The sequence below is a fragment of the Ochotona curzoniae genome, unplaced genomic scaffold (genome assembly GCF_017591425.1).
Source record: "Ochotona curzoniae isolate NIBS_2020 unplaced genomic scaffold, NIBS_Ocur_1.0 contig_46, whole genome shotgun sequence".
Lineage (NCBI taxonomy): Eukaryota > Metazoa > Chordata > Mammalia > Lagomorpha > Ochotonidae > Ochotona > Ochotona curzoniae.
In genome coordinates, this window is record NW_024466340.1 from 8,566,673 (window position 1) to 8,583,208 (window position 16,536).

Consider the following 16,536-nt stretch of genomic DNA (forward strand, 5'->3'; position numbering starts at 1 on the left):
GAACTCTCATTTCCAAGGCTTCCCATCCCCCATCCTTACTTTCTAAAAGCCTGTATATTTCTCTGCCTTCCCCGAGTCCCTCTTCGCCCATGACTCACTGTCACTGCAGCTCCCTGGCCAGAAGGGAGTCCGCGCAGGCTCTGCGAGCTTCTTGCACGTGTGCACTGAGGTGCAGGCCTGGATCTTTCATCCAAGTTCTCTGTGCACACCCAGGTCCTCTGTGAGGGTTATTTTTTTGTAAAGATTTATTTATTTTTATTGGAAAGTCAGATTTACAGAAAGGAGGAGAGACAGAGAGGAAGATCTTCCGCCTGATGGTTCACTCCCCAAGCGGGCGCGCCGGCTGGAGCTGCGCCGATGTGAAGCCAGGAGCCAGGAGCCTCTTCCATTCTTCCCTGATCTTTAGGTTCCTCCTTCGTGTGCGGTGCATTTCCTCCCTTAACTGATTCAAGACGAAGCTGTAGAATGAGGATTGTAGTAGGAATGTGTTACTGATTCTTGTGTGTCGTCCATTGAGGGCTTTAAGGTGAAACCAACAGCAGAATTCTCCTTGGAAACACCCACTCACCATGACGTAAGAAGCCTGTGCCAGAGCTTGTGACGCCTTCTGCATAAATAAAGGCACAGCTTTCGTGCACGGTCCATTATGATCCTGGAATTGCAGTGGTCCATCCGTTTTCTCTTTACGCCTACTCCATACACCCTTCTCGAGTTCCGGACTTGGCTGCAGCTGGCGTCTGGCAGTTCAGGACACCTCCTGCAGTGTGGGGCTCTGCGGGTTTCCGTGGGAACCTGGGAGCGTGACAGAGGGCAGCAGGCACACTGCTTTTCTCCATCCTGGGAGAAATCCTCTGGCGTTTCCGGCAAGTCACTCAAACCGAGTGTGCTTGGGGTTCCATCCTGTGCAGTCGGACCTTTTGTAAGTTGTTTTCCAAGGAGCTTTTTATTTTTATGTGAAAGATAGGAAGAAGTCTCACTCCCCAAATGGCCACAAGGGTTGCAGCGGAGCTGGGCTAAAGCTGGAGCCAGGAGCTTCTTCCGCTGTCTCTCATGGGTGCAGGGCCGTCCTCTGCTGCTCCCCCAGGGCACAGGGCCCGGGCACTAGGGCGTCCTCTGCTGCTCCCCCAGGGCGCAGGGCCCAGGCACTAGGGCATCCTCTGCTGCTCCCCCAGGGCGCAGGGCCCGGGCACTAGGGCGTCCTTTGCTGTAATCCCAGGCAAGTTAGCAGGGATGTTGGCATTGCAGGGCACAGAGTTAGCCTGCTTTGCCACTGTGTGGAGCTCCGTCCAGTCCCCTCTTCCTTCTTTGGAGCAGAACATGATTGTATTGGGAACATGGCCTGTAATAAAGCATGTTTACCGCTCTATTTGCCTGTTTGAAGTCTGGTGTGATCTTGTGATTAAATTGCAGCCAATGAGATCAAAGAGGGAAAAGTGGATGTTGGGAATCTCTATTGGCGTGGTGCCTTGCTGTCATGTTCCTTGGCCTGGAATGCTGATGCGATGGCTGGTACCCTTGCAGTCACTGACCAGGTGGGAGTCAGGCACTGCCAGTGCCGAAGGCTGACAGGTCCACGGATCCTCACAGTTCTGGGGGCTGCCTGCTTCACAGTTTCCTCCAGGTGGTTTAAGCCATTCTAACTTGCTTTGAAACTTAACCTTACGCTAATGCTCATGCTGTGGTCTGAACGCCTCAGCGCTTGCACATGCTCTGTGCTCCACCGTCTACATCTGGGGTTTTAATCATCCTTCATGTACGGGAGTCCCTGCTGCTTCTTTAAAAATGTGTCTTCAAGTGAAAACACAGTGTCTTGAACAACAGCACCTGAGCATAGCAGACTGAGGAGAGGCCAACCTGGGAAGAGGGCAAATTCCAGCTGTGTGCTGCCAGCGCCGACGAGCAGGGGTCGTGGGCCTCGGACAGAAGACCCTCCAGGCAGGGGGCTTCCCTTGAGCCGGAGCCACGCTGGAGAGTGAAGGGAAGACAGATGCCCGTCCTGGCGATGGATTCCACCCTGCGGATCTGAGCCCCTGAGCCCCTGAAAACTGAACACCTGTGTACTGGCGCCCAGAGCTGTGGAGCGAGCAGACCAAGCCGACACAGCGCTAGGGTGAGCGAGGTTAGCAAAGCAGACAGCTCTGACACAGCATGATTAGTTATGCTAATTCCATCCTGTGATGTATGCCTCGACATTCAGTCAGCAGAGCTCGCGGCCCTGGTCACGTGCAGACGCTCACATTGTCGCCGGATCCTCAGACAAGAGCAGCACGTTCCACCTCAGATAAGAGATCTTGTCTCACTCCTGTTGAACTCGTCACTGGCACAGGGCTCCTTCATCCACAAAGTCACACCTGTCACAGTGACTGAGCTTCATTAGCACAACTTCCTGATCCGTGGCACATCACCGGCAGGCCGCAGCCATGCCTCTCGAACTAACGAACACTGCCTCTCCTGCATGCCAATGATCAGTCTCGACTTGCAAGCATTACTGAAAAACGTGCGAGGAGAATGGGAAGAAGACATGAAGCAAAATCGTTTCCAAGCAAGACCTAATGTTATTAAAACATCCTCTCTATAAGGTGTTATTCAATTATCCTTTGAAGAAACAGATCTCATCCGAACTCACCATTACCCAAAATACTGAGCCTGAATCCCCTTAACTCTGCAGACATGACCTGACATACTGAGCCCGAGTCCCCTTATTTAACTCTGCAGACTTGACCTGACATACTGAGCCCGAGTCCCCTTATTTAACTCTGCAGACATGACCTGACATACTGAGCCCGAGTCCCCTTATTTAACTCTGCAGACATGCCCTGACATACTGAGCCCGAGTCCCCTTATTTAGCTCTGCAGACATGCCCTGACATACTGAGCCCGAGTCCCCTTATTTAGCTCTGCAGACATGCCCTGACATACTGAGCCTGAGTCCCCTTATTTAAGTCTCTAAAGATAGGAGTAAAGTGAAACAGAGTGAATCGAGCACAACTGTTGAACATGCTAATGAATACTCTGAATTTACAATACTTATTTCCACATGTATATTAAGTTGCCATTATTCTGTGTATCCATAACCTAACAGTCCAACAGTTTACCCTGAAGAACCATTTACTTTTAGCCTCTTCCTTCCACTCCTCCAGCATGTGGCCGGGGGACATCAGCTCTTCACTTCCCAGCTCGCGTCCCGCCCGGCTGCCTGAGCGTGTGTTAAGCTGCCAGTGCGGTGAGAAAGAACACTGGCTGGCCCCAGGCAAAAGTTCACCTTTTTCCTCTTAAAATCACTGAGAAATAAAATTCATCTTCAAACCTTGGTCACACAGGAGAAGCCCACACAGCACCAAGGAGCCCCCGGGGAGCCTCACAAAGCCTCCTCACGCCTTGCACTGCTCCGCGGTGACAACGCACTCTCCCAGGGCAGCAGATGGCTGCCCTCTGCAACACACCACTCCATGCTTGCCCTGTGGACACAGCGCCATGATGCGTACTGACGCGCTCGGAAAGTCTAAGCTCCCTACCAGATTTGCCCTTACATCACTGATCACGTTTTCTGTACTAGGAAGAACAAAACGCAACCACAATGCAATGCAGGTGTGTGGTCACACTCAGAACGCTGCCGGGCGTTCACACAGAAGAGGGGGACAGACCAGGAGCAGCTGAGTCCCTGGCCCTCTCTGTCCAGCGGCCAGCTAACGTTTCTAATTTGGCAGACACAGAGAGACTTGGGTTTCAGCTCTCCCTGAAGAGACCGGTCATTCTGGCTAATTCCACAGCAGAATTCACGCACTGTCAGACAGCCTGCACACAGTCACACGCATGACACGGAACACGCACTGGCACACAGCCTGCACACAGATGCAGTCACACACGACACGGAACGCGCACCGTCAGACAGCCTGTACACAGACTCAGTCACACACACGACACGGAACGCGCACTGTCACACAGCCTGCACACAGATGCAGTCACACACACGACACGGAAATTCAGAGCAAGCGTGGGATGCACTCTCGGTCTTGGAGCTGTACCACGCTCTTGCTTTCTTTCTGACATTTGCCAAGTGGGCATCTGAAACAAAGGGTGCACCTGATGTGATGGGTTAAAAGATGCCATGTGGAGGTGGGAGAGCAGGTGTGGCTCCGTCTGCCCAGGGACGCGGAGCCACTGAGAACCTCCATTCTGAAGAACCAATGGTCAGCCAAGCGACAACATCCCCAAGGTCGTTCCCAGGACTTCCAGATAACGAGGCACACGCAGAGAACAGATGTGCCTCCCCAGCCAAGCCTCTGCCCACCTCACCCGCAGCACCACAACCCCCAGGACCGCAGCCAATGCCAACCACAGGGAGAAGACAGTCAGCAAACATAGGAAGCTGCGGCCACCGAGCTGGGCACAGCGGGGCCAGGTGAGACTCACCTGTTGTCTGAGCCAGCCAGCTTCTTCCGACAAACGATGACAGCTGGTGCGTACTTGGCAGTGGACTCCACACTCCGCTGGACGTCCCACACAGAAGGGCTGCTGGCTCTCACCCCAATGATGCGAACCCCTTTCTTCACCTTTGCCCTGTTGGGACAGTAAGCACAGGGCCAAGTCAGCTCTGGGGACTCCCCAGGACTGTGCTCTGGGGTCACAGTGGACTGGGTTGCATGGCTCTGGGGACTCCCCAGGACTGTGCTCTGGGGTCACAGTGGACTGGGCTGCAGCTCTGGGGACTCCCCAGGACCGTGTTAGCTCTTGGGTCACAGTGGACTGGGCTGCACGGCTCACAACAGGATTCAGGCAGAACTGCCACCACCCTCTGGTCCACCTGTCCTAGTTTTTTCTCAGTTGCTCCTACAAAGTTAGGAGGAGCTGTCCTTGAGAAGGTCAACACTGCTTCCTCCACACCCAAGAAGATGCGAGTTAGAGCTTAGCAAGAGAGTCTAAAGCCGAACAGAATCGTAAGCCTTCTATAAGCCTCCGAATTCATGCAGGAGCTGGTGGCAGTCCACCAGCAACAAGCAGGCATGAGCTCCACAAAGAAACAGTATTCTCAGGCTAGTTGCTGTCCCTGATGTTAAAATGGTTAAAATCTATTCACATGGGCCCATGTGGTGGCTCAACTAGCTATTCTTTCACCTCCAAGTACCAGGACCCCCTAAGGGCTGCCTCCCGGCTGCTCCACCTTCCATCCAGCCATGCACATTCTCCCTCCACATCAGCAGGACTCTGACCACTCGTCCACTGTCGTTTGACCTCCTGTCATCCTCACAAGGCCCCCTGGGGTCCACCCGCTCCAGTTTTCCCAGAGCAGATGGGACGCCTGGACATGAACAGCTCCTCGCCACCACACAGGTGCAACCCACCAGCTTCCATCTGCACCTCATCATGGACTTTCAAGTGAATGCGGTTGGTCAGATGTCAGTGACGTTTGCTCTCTGAAGCTGCAGTTGGGTCATTATATTTTGGCAGGCATTTCAGATATGTGTGGGAGTTTATGATCAAGTCTGTTTAATTCATGCCAACTCTTTGAAGGGAAAGGCACAGCATTCCCAGTAAGTGGGCTCTGCACCCCAGACTGTTCACTGTTGGGACCCCCACTCACGTCTTCCTTCAGCCACAGGGAAGGTAACAGCACTCCAGGCAGAGGGAGCTGTGGTTCACAGCAGGAGGCCTCAGCATCGCCAGGAGAGCGCACAGCAGTGAGGGGGCTGTTCCCGACAAAGGCAGCCGCAGGTGGTTCTGGGCCAAGGTCGTGGAGCGTGACCTTGGCAGGGCTCCCATTCCCGAGCAGCCCCCAGGAGCACCCAGGACTTCCTGGCTCGGGTGAGCATGCTGAGCCAACACCCCTGCTGAGCCCTGCCACGCTTCCTTGCTGGCCAAGCTGTCTTTGCCAACAATTTTTAAACATTTTATTGAGATGGGGCATTCAAAGCACGAACCACACACGAGTGAACATCGTCTTTCTCCAGTCATCCCTTGATGGACTTGTGGGTTGATTCCATATCTTCTCCTCCATAAATGGAGCGTCTACTTGGAAGTGCAGGTAACTCTGCTTTGGGTAGATTCCCAGGAGTGAAACGGCCAGGTCATACGGTACATCTCTGTACTTCTCTGAGGAGTCTCCGTTTTCCATAACGATGTGCCAGTCTTTGCTCCCACCAGCACTGCATGGTACTTCCCTAGCCCCGCAGCGACATCTGGTATTTCTCACATTGAATGACGGCCACTCTCTCTCACACGATTCCGAGCCTTCTCTTCGTGTGCCGGTCGTTTGCATCTCGGCCTTTGGAAACTGCCTGTTCGTGTCCACTGCTCATGTCAACGGGCTGTTTTGGCACCAGGAGAGGGCACAGGTGTCCGGGCCTTGCACCCCCACACTCTCACTCTCACATGGTCCTGGCCATGACACATCTCAGCAGTGATTCTGAGCACGTGCTGTGTCCTGGGCCTTGCTTGTGGTGTCCTTAAGGTCTGGGTGGTCCGGGACAGCTGGCTCTCTTCCTGCGTGTCCATTTTCAGGAGGTGGCCGTCCCACACACCACCTCTCCATGGGAAACACACCTTGTGTTTAAGTAATGACAGGATCACCCAACACTTGCACAGATCACGTGTCAACCAAGAAGTGTATGCTTAGGCCGCGAGGCCACCTGGCCCCAACGTCCGCTTGCTGTGGCCCCAGCCTAGCAGATACTCATCCGCAGATGACACCGAAGTCTGATTCACTGAAGGCAGACACTGTTATATTAAGATGAATCCCAGAGGCTGCTCCAATTACCACGCACTGGAATTTCATTGAATCAAATTGGCTTTAAATAAATAGGTCGCCAACTTGACTTTGGCAATCTTTCTATTACACAGGAGGCGTCAGTACCCAGGCCTTTTGTGACATATAATGGGCTTATGTTTTCCTTAAATTGTATTCATAAGTAGGTCATTTGGAATTCAGATAATGTTTCTGCAATGAATTGTTTTCAAATTCTTAAGAAAGGACATACCGGCTAATTTAACCCATGAAATACCCATCATTTCTTGCTAATAATTCTGTTAGCTATATGAAGCTGTAATTCACAACCTTATTTCTTAGAAAAACTTGTGAGATTTGGCACAGGATGCGGGGGGTTTTCTTTCCACAGTCCTACGTGTGTTCAGATGGCTGAAGTGGAGAAAGGGGCCCCAGTCGGCAGCAAGCCCGTGTGGCGAGCCTTGGCCCAACACGAATGCCTCCAGGAAACGGAACTGCTGCTCAGAGAGGCAGCCGCAGTGTTCACCAAACACCAAAACATCATTATCACAGAGCTGCAAGCTGCAGCATTTAGGAAAAATTAAGGTAGTCCTTAAAACGCATGTTGATTGGTTCCACGGGGCCTGAACTGAACGGTAATGCTTTCCTCTGTTTATAGCAAGCCAGTTACTTACATTCCTTAGTGGAAGTTTTATAACCGAGTTGAGGTTCCACTGACAGCCTCATTACACAGACATAAACACAGCCCTGGACTTCCAAAGACACTTGGCTATGGATTTATACGTGACATGGTGATGGGGGAGAAGCCACAACCCCCCCTGAAGCATGTGCACTCACTACGCACGGATACAAAAGGATGTACTGGGCGCCATGTGATGTGTGTGTAACACGTTCGCATTGCACACGCACATGCAGCGAAGGCGCTTTCACAGTCACGAAAACGGGATTCAAAGTTTATATTGGTATAGACTATTTGAAAACCCACAGAAATTTTTCTATAATACACATTTTAAATACTTCTAAAATACATATTTTCTCAAATTTTATTTACATTCTTTGTATGTGTATGTCACCCAAATCCACACGACAGGCAGGGCTGGGGCAAGCCAACACCAGGCAGAAAATCCCACGTGGGCCTCCTGTGTGCGTGGTGAGAAACCACACGCTCCGTCCAACACCTTGTCCTGCTCAGGTGTACGTGAGCAGCGGGCAGGCCTGAGAGCAGCGGGCAGGCCTGGAGAGCAGCAGGCAGGCCTGGAGAGCAGGGGGCAGGGCCTGGAGAGCAGGGGGCAGGCCTGGAGAGCAGGGGGCAGACCTGGAGAGCAGGGCGCAGGCCTGGAGAGCAGCGGGCAGGCCTGGAGAGCAGGGCGCAGGCCTGGAGAGCAGCGGGCAGGCCTGGAGAGCAGGGGGCAGGCCTGGAGAGCAGGGGGCAGGCCTGGAGAGCAGGGGGCAGGCCTGGAGAGCAGGGCGCAGGCCTGGAGAGCAGGGCAGGCTGAGCAGCAGGCCTGAGAGCAGCAGGTGGGCAGGGCCTGAGAGCAGCGGGCAGGCCTGGAGAGCAGGGGGCAGGCCTGGAGAGCAGGGCGCAGGCCTGGAGAGCAGCGGGCAGGCCTGGAGAGCAGCAGGCAGGCCTGAGAGCAGCGAGCAGGCCTGGAGAGCAGGGGGCAGACCTGGAGAGCAGGGGTCAGGGCCTGGAGAGCAGGGGGCAGGCCTGGAGAGCAGGGGGCAGGCCTGGAGAGCAGCGGGCAGGCCTGGAGAGCAGGGGGCAGGGCCTGGAGAGCAGGGGCAGGCCTGGAGCAGGGCAGGCTGGAGCAGGGCAGCTGGAGCAGCAGGCCTGAGAGCAGCAGGCCTGGAGAGCAGGGGGCAGACCTGGAGAGCAGGGGTCAGGGCCTGGAGAGCAGGGGGCAGGCCTGGAGAGCAGGGGGCAGGCCTGAGAGCAGTGGGCAGGGCCTGGAGAGCAGGGGGCAGGCCTGGAGAGCAGCGGGCAGGGCCTGGAGAGCAGGGGGCAGGCCTGAGAGCAGCGGGCAGGGCCTGGAGAGCAGGGGGCAGGCCTGGAGAGCCAATGAAACATACCACTGCTCCCACCAGACACACCTGTGTTGCCACCCAGTTCCCATTTAATTTGCCCGGGTTACAGAGCAAGCTTGTAACAAGGGCAGGCTAAGTGGCCAGGGCAATGCCCTCTTAACAACAGACGTGTGTCTCTCCTCTGTGCACACACTGCCGGCATCCCTGGTGCCAGGGTCCTCTTCTCAATGCACACACTGCCAGCTAGCGCCCCGGGTGCCAAGGCCCAGCCCCACTTGGTGATGCAGGGCCAGGGCTAGCAGTGACTCTGTCACTCCCAGTCTGCAGCCTTCAGCGTCTCTGCTCATTGAGCCGGCCAAGACCAGGGGCCTCTTGCTAAGCAAACTGGAGAGCAGATCACGCGCATATCCACTGCAGTTCCACGGACAGTCCCACAGCTGCAGCTGTATCCCTGATACCCATTCCTTCAGCAAGGCAGGATGGGGGGCTCCAGTGGGCGATGTGCATCCCCCTGCACTAGCACAGGACTCCAGAGGACAGAGCAGAAACTTCCCAGAGTCCACAGCTGAGCTCACGCTCCATCACCATGCACTTATACACCATGCACTTAGGCTACCAACAACCTCCCTCTGGCTTCTCCATGCAGTGAATATTGTTAGCACACCACCTTACTACGAGCACATTAATTTTATACTTGGGATACTGAGCTGATACACACTTGGTGTATAACTTGGATAAAAACAGAAATTAAAAGTGAGGAGATAGGGCCCGGCGCAGTAACCTAGTGGCTAAAGTCCTCACCTTGAATGTGCCTGGATCCCATATGGGCACCAGTTCTAAACCCAGCAGCCCCACTTTCCATCCAGCTCCCTGCTTGTGGCCTGGGAAAGCAGTGAGGACGGTCCAAAGCCTTGGGACCCTGCACCCGTGTGGGAGACCTGGAAGAGGCTCCTGGCTCCTGGCTTCGGATCAGCTCAGCTCCAGCTGTTGTGGTCACTTGGGGAGTGAACCATCAGACGGAAGATCTTCCTCTCTGTTTCTCTTTCTCTCTGTATATCTGAATTTCCAATAAAAAATGAGGATATTCAGTGTTTTTCCTCCTTGCAGGATTTACTTCATGTGTAACTTATCACGATTCAAAACATTTGTGGAAAGTAGAATTAAATGACACATTTATGTTGGTACAAAAATATTGAAATCCATTCATTTGTGCACAATATCCATCTCCGTGTGTCTTCTGCCGGAGATGAGAGGAAGAGCAGCTCGCTTTGGCTGCAGGGCCGAGGAACTCGGAAGTGACGCCTCAGTGCAGGTGAGTCTGCAAAGGATGCTGCCCAGTCCTGGCTGGCAACGTGTTCGCAGCGCGGCAGGCTAACCCCGGCAGGAGCTAACCATGCATTCAGGTGTGGCTCGTGCAGGGAACGCGAGGACAATGTCGCCAGAGCCTGAGCATCCCCAAGTCCTGAGGGGAGTCAGCTCCGCGTCTCTTCCATGGAGACCAAGACAGCCCAGTACTGCCCCTGTGCCCAGCTCAGAGTGCACCCTGAATGACGGCCCAGTACTGCGCCTGCGCTCAGCTCTGAGTGCACCCTGGCCGATGGCCATGCAGCCGCTGGTGGGGGGCATCTTCTGTGCAGGGTCACACCCCGGCCGTGCAGCCGCTGGCGTGGGGCATCTTCTGTGCAGGGTCACACCCCGGCCGTGCAGCCGCTGGCGTGGGGATCCTTGTGCCACCCTGGATACAGATGACTGTGTCCTCACCATCTCATCGTTTTGTCTGTGGCCCCTCTGCCAGCGCAGACTTTGCAAAGCCTCCTCGAGCTTCAGCATGAAACCTGCCATCTTTCCAAGCACCTGGATTTCCTCCCTGCTCTCAGCAAGAGGAGAGTGGGCCAGTGTGGGAAGTGCCGTGGTAGAAAGATCCACCCTCTCGCCCACTTACCCTCCTCACCTCCCAGTGAGCGGGCGCCATCGAGCAGACATGCGTCCCTGCCCAGCTCAGGCTGCTGTACTCTGTGTCTATATGTCAATGACGAGGCAACTCTCCTGCTGCCCCTGAGTACAGGCCACCGGTAACAGCCCAGGGTGGCGACTACACGTTTCACAGGGTATGAGGCAATCAAGAAACTCGTGGCAGCTTAGTCATCAGTGGAAACCACAGGGACACGATTGCACCTGTCAACACAGTCATCCAAAAACAGATGGTTGGACAGAGGGAGGGCGAGAGGGCAGCGGAAGACACACGAGCTGACCGCCCTCTCTACAGAGCCATGTCAGATGACTCACCTCACTGACACCAAGCCAGCAGACTCTGAACTGCCTGCAGCACCCCTCAGTTAAGTGGGGCCACCTTAGCTCCACCTGACGTGCAAACAAAGCGTGTTGGAAAGAGTTCTATTCATTGCTGCGTGACAGGCCCAAGCCTTCATATGCGATCTAGAAGTCTCTCTCTCTCCTTGCCTTCTAGAATCCTGGACGCACAGGCTTGCTACTCGTGTTCATAAAGCATCGCGTATCCCTCCGCTAGCCACAGAAATACAGGTGCACTGCTCTTGTTGTTGCATCCCAGGACTCATAGCAGGAGCCGCCACTGGGGGGAGACCAGATCCATCATGGAATGGTCAAAACCCACCATCTTTAATCATATTCTTTATCCTATACCATCTAGAAATTGAGGGTTTGCAGAGATTAGCCGCAGACATAGCAGGCGACTCCTAGACACCTCATTTTTGTTTGCAGAGTCAACGATTCACCCCTTCTGCATCTCAGTGCACAATGGTTGCCCGCTGAAGCCCTGGTCCTTCTAGAAGAAAACAGAGCAGACAGGGGCTGGCATGGAGTACTACAGGCTAATGCCCCGACTATGGTGCCACCATGCCATGTAGGTGGCAATTTGTACCCTGGCTGTTCCACTTCCAATCCAGCTCCCTGCTTGTGGCCTGTGAGCGCAGCTGAGCTGGCCCATGTCCTTGGGCCTTACACTCATGTAGGAGACACTGAAGATGCTCCTGGCTCCTGACTGCATTGAAACCACAATCGCTGCAGTCTGAGATGCCAGACAAGGCCTCAGTGGCACCACTGCCTCACAGTGCCAATCTGGCCACCGCAGACAGAGCAGTACAGCTCTGCCTCCAGACAGCTATGACTAACTGCTAGGCATGTCTGGGTTCAGGACCTTGGATTAGACCCACACTTTTCTGCTGAGCTGCAGCACAGGATGGAGCTGCAGCACTGCTCCCCGCCCTGCGGTGCCGGAGCCATGCAGGAACCGCCAGCACACACTCCTTCGCAGGCAAGGACTGACTCAAACCCCCACCCTCAAGGACGTCTCCTAGAGAGCTGCTCATTGTTTTCAACAGCTCTTCATCAAAGAGGATGTGGTAAACATTCCAGAAAGGAACACAGGAAATGCTTCTCTCTCTAGACTTCTACGCCCAACCTCCTGCCAGTTTAGTTAAAACACCAGCGAGCGCGTACACACACGTGCATACACACAAGTACTGTTACATAACGCACATGCACACCAGCGTCCATACACAGAGACATACATGTATACACATGCGTACACACACAAGGGCAACCCCTCTCCACAGCCATGTGGGTGCAGGCATCAAGGATGCACTTGGGGCTGTTGGGAAGTGGCCACAGATGCGGCCTGACCTGTGTGTGGCTCCAATAGCACGTGCTGCAAAAAGTCCTTGGGTCTCTCCATCCACACGTGACATGCAACACCCCAACAAGCACCTCCCGGAGAGCAAAGGAGGCCCCCACCAGAGCAAAGGAGGCCCCTACCAGAGCAAAGGAGGCCCCCACCAGAGCAAAGGAGACCCCTACCAGAGCAAAGGAGGCCCCCACCAGAGCAAAGGAGACCCCCACCAGAGCAAAGGAGACCCCTACCAGAGCAAAGGAGACCCCTACCAGAGCAAAGGAGGCCCCTACCAGAGCAAAGGAGACCCCTACCAGAGCAAAGGAGACCCCTACCAGAGCAAAGGAGACCCCCACCAGAGCAAAGGAGACCCCTACCAGAGCAAAGGAGGCCCCCACCAGAGCAAAGGAGGCCCCCACCAGAGCAAAGGAGGCCCCTACCAGAGTAAAGGAGACCCCCACCAGAGCAAAGGAGACCCCTACCAGAGCAAAGGAGGCCCCCACCAGAGCAAAGGAGGCCCCCACCAGAGCAAAGGAGACCCCCGAGTCAAAAGTGCATTCACTTGGTCTGGAACTTGGTAAACACGCAAGGGGTTGCTGAAAGTTCTTGGAAAGAGAGAACTAAAAGTCATTACGATGCCAAGAAAAAGAGAACAAACCTGGCATTAATGTAATCTCTCATGAGGAGCCTCTCTGGAATGACCTGGGTATCCTGGCAGGGACCCACACCCCACATCCCGACAGTGCTGCACCCTCATGGCCCCTGCACCTCCACTGAAAGCAGAATTTCATTAAGGATGAGTGGTGCTGAGCACCTCTCACGGGATTAGATATCCTTTTGGCACTAAACGCCTGCTCACATGTTTTGTCCATTTCTACGCTGTTCTGTTGATATTGTTTTCATTGTTATTGGGAAAATGATTTGTAAAGAAGTTAATCCATTGATCCTTCTGGAATTTGCTTCCGTTTAAGAAGTAAAATGGGGATGCAGCAGCGATTTCCCTCATGTGATTTTTATCCAGCCATTTATCAGATGATTCACTCAGAGCTTTCTGATTCAAAGTGCCCTCGCTGATGGGGGAACTTGCTTGGCTTTCGTGCCTCCCTTCATTCTCTTTTTAATCTGGTTGTTTTCACCAGCACCTGAATGCTGGGGACGCAGCAACCGCTGGCCTACTTTGATGCCTGGCAGGGCGTCTGTCTTCTGGTGGCTTGTTTTCTTGTTTTTGTTGTTTTAAGAATATCTCAGAGCCTGCTATTTTAGCAAGACCCATTTCTGAAAACAGAGCTTCAAAGACGGGCCCTCGGTTCTAAAAGAACAAGAAAGGAAACTCAGGCAGCACACGGAACCCACACAGAGGCCCTGCAGCTGTGGGGTCGTAGCCCCTCCCCAAATCCAAACGTGGTGCCCGCCAGTCTGTCCTAGCGGTGTCGGCTCATGCACGGTTCTCCCCAAGACACCAGGCATGTGCTGTCCCTGGGACGCGTGCAGCAACGAGACGGACTGTGAAGTGGGCCTCAGGATGTGGAGGCCCTGACCGCTGGCCACCACGGCAGAGCCGAGACCATGCTGTCTGAGAGGTCCCTCTCTGATGGGGAGCCCACCCTACATCTGTTAGATACAACTGCTATTCTATATGGACACATTTCACATTTTTAAACCTTTTATATTTTCATCATCAGAGACAGAGAGAGCTCCCAGATTCAGTTCCCTCCACAAATGCCCACCCGATCTGGCCTGGGCCAGGCTGGAGCTGGGAACTGCCAGCCGCTTACTGCCTGCACTCCTCACGAAAAGGCAGGTTGCCTCCAGGCCGGCCTAGCAGAGAGCAGACCTGCAGGGGGACGAGGCCTCTTGGTAACGAGGTGGCCGTAGTGCTCATCTGCCGGACACCTGTGACAGTGAAACAGCCACGGCAGCGGCACGGAACATCAAAGCTTCCATCAATTGAAATGAAATGCATGAGGCTTATGGGATCTCAAAACTCAATGCTCCTGCTTTAGACTCATTCGAAGAGAATTGGGGGTGCTGGGAGTGCATGAGCAACCAGGCCTTTTCAAATTCTCCAAGCAGCTCCACTAGTCTCCCCAGGGCCCCATCCCCAGGAACCGCATGAACCAAGAAACAGAGTCAGTGTAAAGGAGACTCCTTTATGACACGATCTATGTAAATGACGTTCTAGGCTTAATGTTGGTGCTTCTCTGTAGATGACAGGAAACACACACACACACACGCCTCCAATGGACCAGCTGAGCCTAGGACACACACACACACACACACACACACACAGATGCCGCCAATGGACCAGCTGAGCCTTGTCAGACACACACACACACACACACACGCCTCCAATGGACCAGCTGAGCCTAGGACACACACACACACACACACAGATGCCTCCAATGGACCAGCTGAGCCTAGGACACACACACACACACACACACACACACACAGATGCCTCCAATGGACCAGCTGAGCCTAGGACACACACACACACACAGATGCCGCCAATGGACCAGCTGAGCCTTGTCAGACACACACACACACACAGATGCCTCCAATGGACCAGCTGAGTCTTGCACACACACACACACACACACACACACACACACACACACAGATGCCTCCAATGGACCAGCTGAGTCTTGACAGACACACACACACACACACCTCCAATGGACCAGCTGAGTCTTGACAGACACACACACACACACACCTCCAATGGACCAGCTGAGCCTAGGACACACACACACACACACACACACACAGATGCCGCCAATGGACCAGCTGAGCCTTGTCAGACACACACACACACACAGATGCCTCCAATGGACCAGCTGAGCCTAGGACACACACACACACACAGATGCCGCCAATGGACCAGCTGAGCCTTGTCAGACACACACACACACACACAGATGCCTCCAATGGACCAGCTGAGCCTAGGACACACACACACACACACAGATGCCGCCAATGGACCAGCTGAGCCTTGTCAGACACACACACACACACACAGATGCCTCCAATGGACCAGCTGAGTCTTGCACACACACACACACACACACAGATGCCTCCAATGGACCAGCTGAGCCTTGTCAGACACACACACACACACACACACACACACACACGCCTCCAATGGACCAGCTGAGCCTTGCACACACACACACACACACACACACACACACACACACACACAGATGTCGCCAATGGACCAGCTGAGCCTTGTCAGACACACACACACACACACACACACACACACACCTCCAATGGACCAGCTGAGCCTTGCACACACACACACACACACACACACACCCCTCCAATGCGCCAGCTGAGTCTTGGTGAGTAGGTCCCAGAGACCCCTCTTTCTGGAGCACCACTCCTGTGCTGCATGTGTGCCATGTGGCCTCACTTCCTCCCTGTCCTTCGTGCCCAGGTATCCAGGTGCCCACCTAGGGTACTGGCGGGGTGTGCATGGCACAGCAAGAAGGTCACTCTCTCTCTGGGGTCCACCCTTTTACCCGCCCGCGCTGTGGACTTTCATGCCTCCCAGGACATAGCTAATGTGCCCTTTGGACCTCAGCCACTTCTCCTGCCAACCCTGGCCCCTAGGTCAGCTAGGTCTTCAAGACTCTGCTCTGTCAGGTCAAGCTTGACCCAGATGCAGACACGACCTTCATGTTGGCAAGAGAGCCTCTCTCACCATCCTCCTGATGTGAGGTCCAGCTTGGTTCCCCAAAGGTCCTCTAGAGGAGAACAATTGGGCAGTCTGGGCTGTGGCTGAAGGCTGCAGAGATAAACAGACTGCCCTAGCGGTTGGCTCTTCTTGTAAGTAATAAGTAGAAACAAATTTGCAATCTTCCTCTGACCTCTTTCCTACCAGTTCCTTCACCTGTGTGCCCTGCGGAGTAGCCTGTAACACAGCAGGCCCTCGCTGTGGGATCTTCTGACGTGTAAATTCCTAAACTTAAAACAAATGTCGATCCTTGAATCAAGAATGCATGACCATGTGTGGGCAGGGGCCAGCATGGTGGACAGTCCCTTTAAAGGCCATTTCCATCATTATGGAAAATTCTACAGGTGAATGGCACCCTAGAATATCCTGGCCCAAACTAGACATCCCAGGAACACATTAAGGTTG

General features: G+C 54.1%; 1 protein-coding gene across 1 annotated transcript in view; it reads right to left on the reverse strand.

Moving 5' to 3' along the window:
- The window catches only part of TMEM132D (transmembrane protein 132D), a 259,981-nt gene that overhangs the window by 133,480 nt on the left and 109,965 nt on the right, over positions 1-16,536 (reverse strand). The window contains exon 3 of the mRNA XM_040986864.1: positions 4,414-4,560. Within this exon, the coding sequence (XP_040842798.1) occupies positions 4,414-4,560 (147 nt within the window). The remainder of the gene's footprint in view (positions 1-4,413; positions 4,561-16,536) is intronic.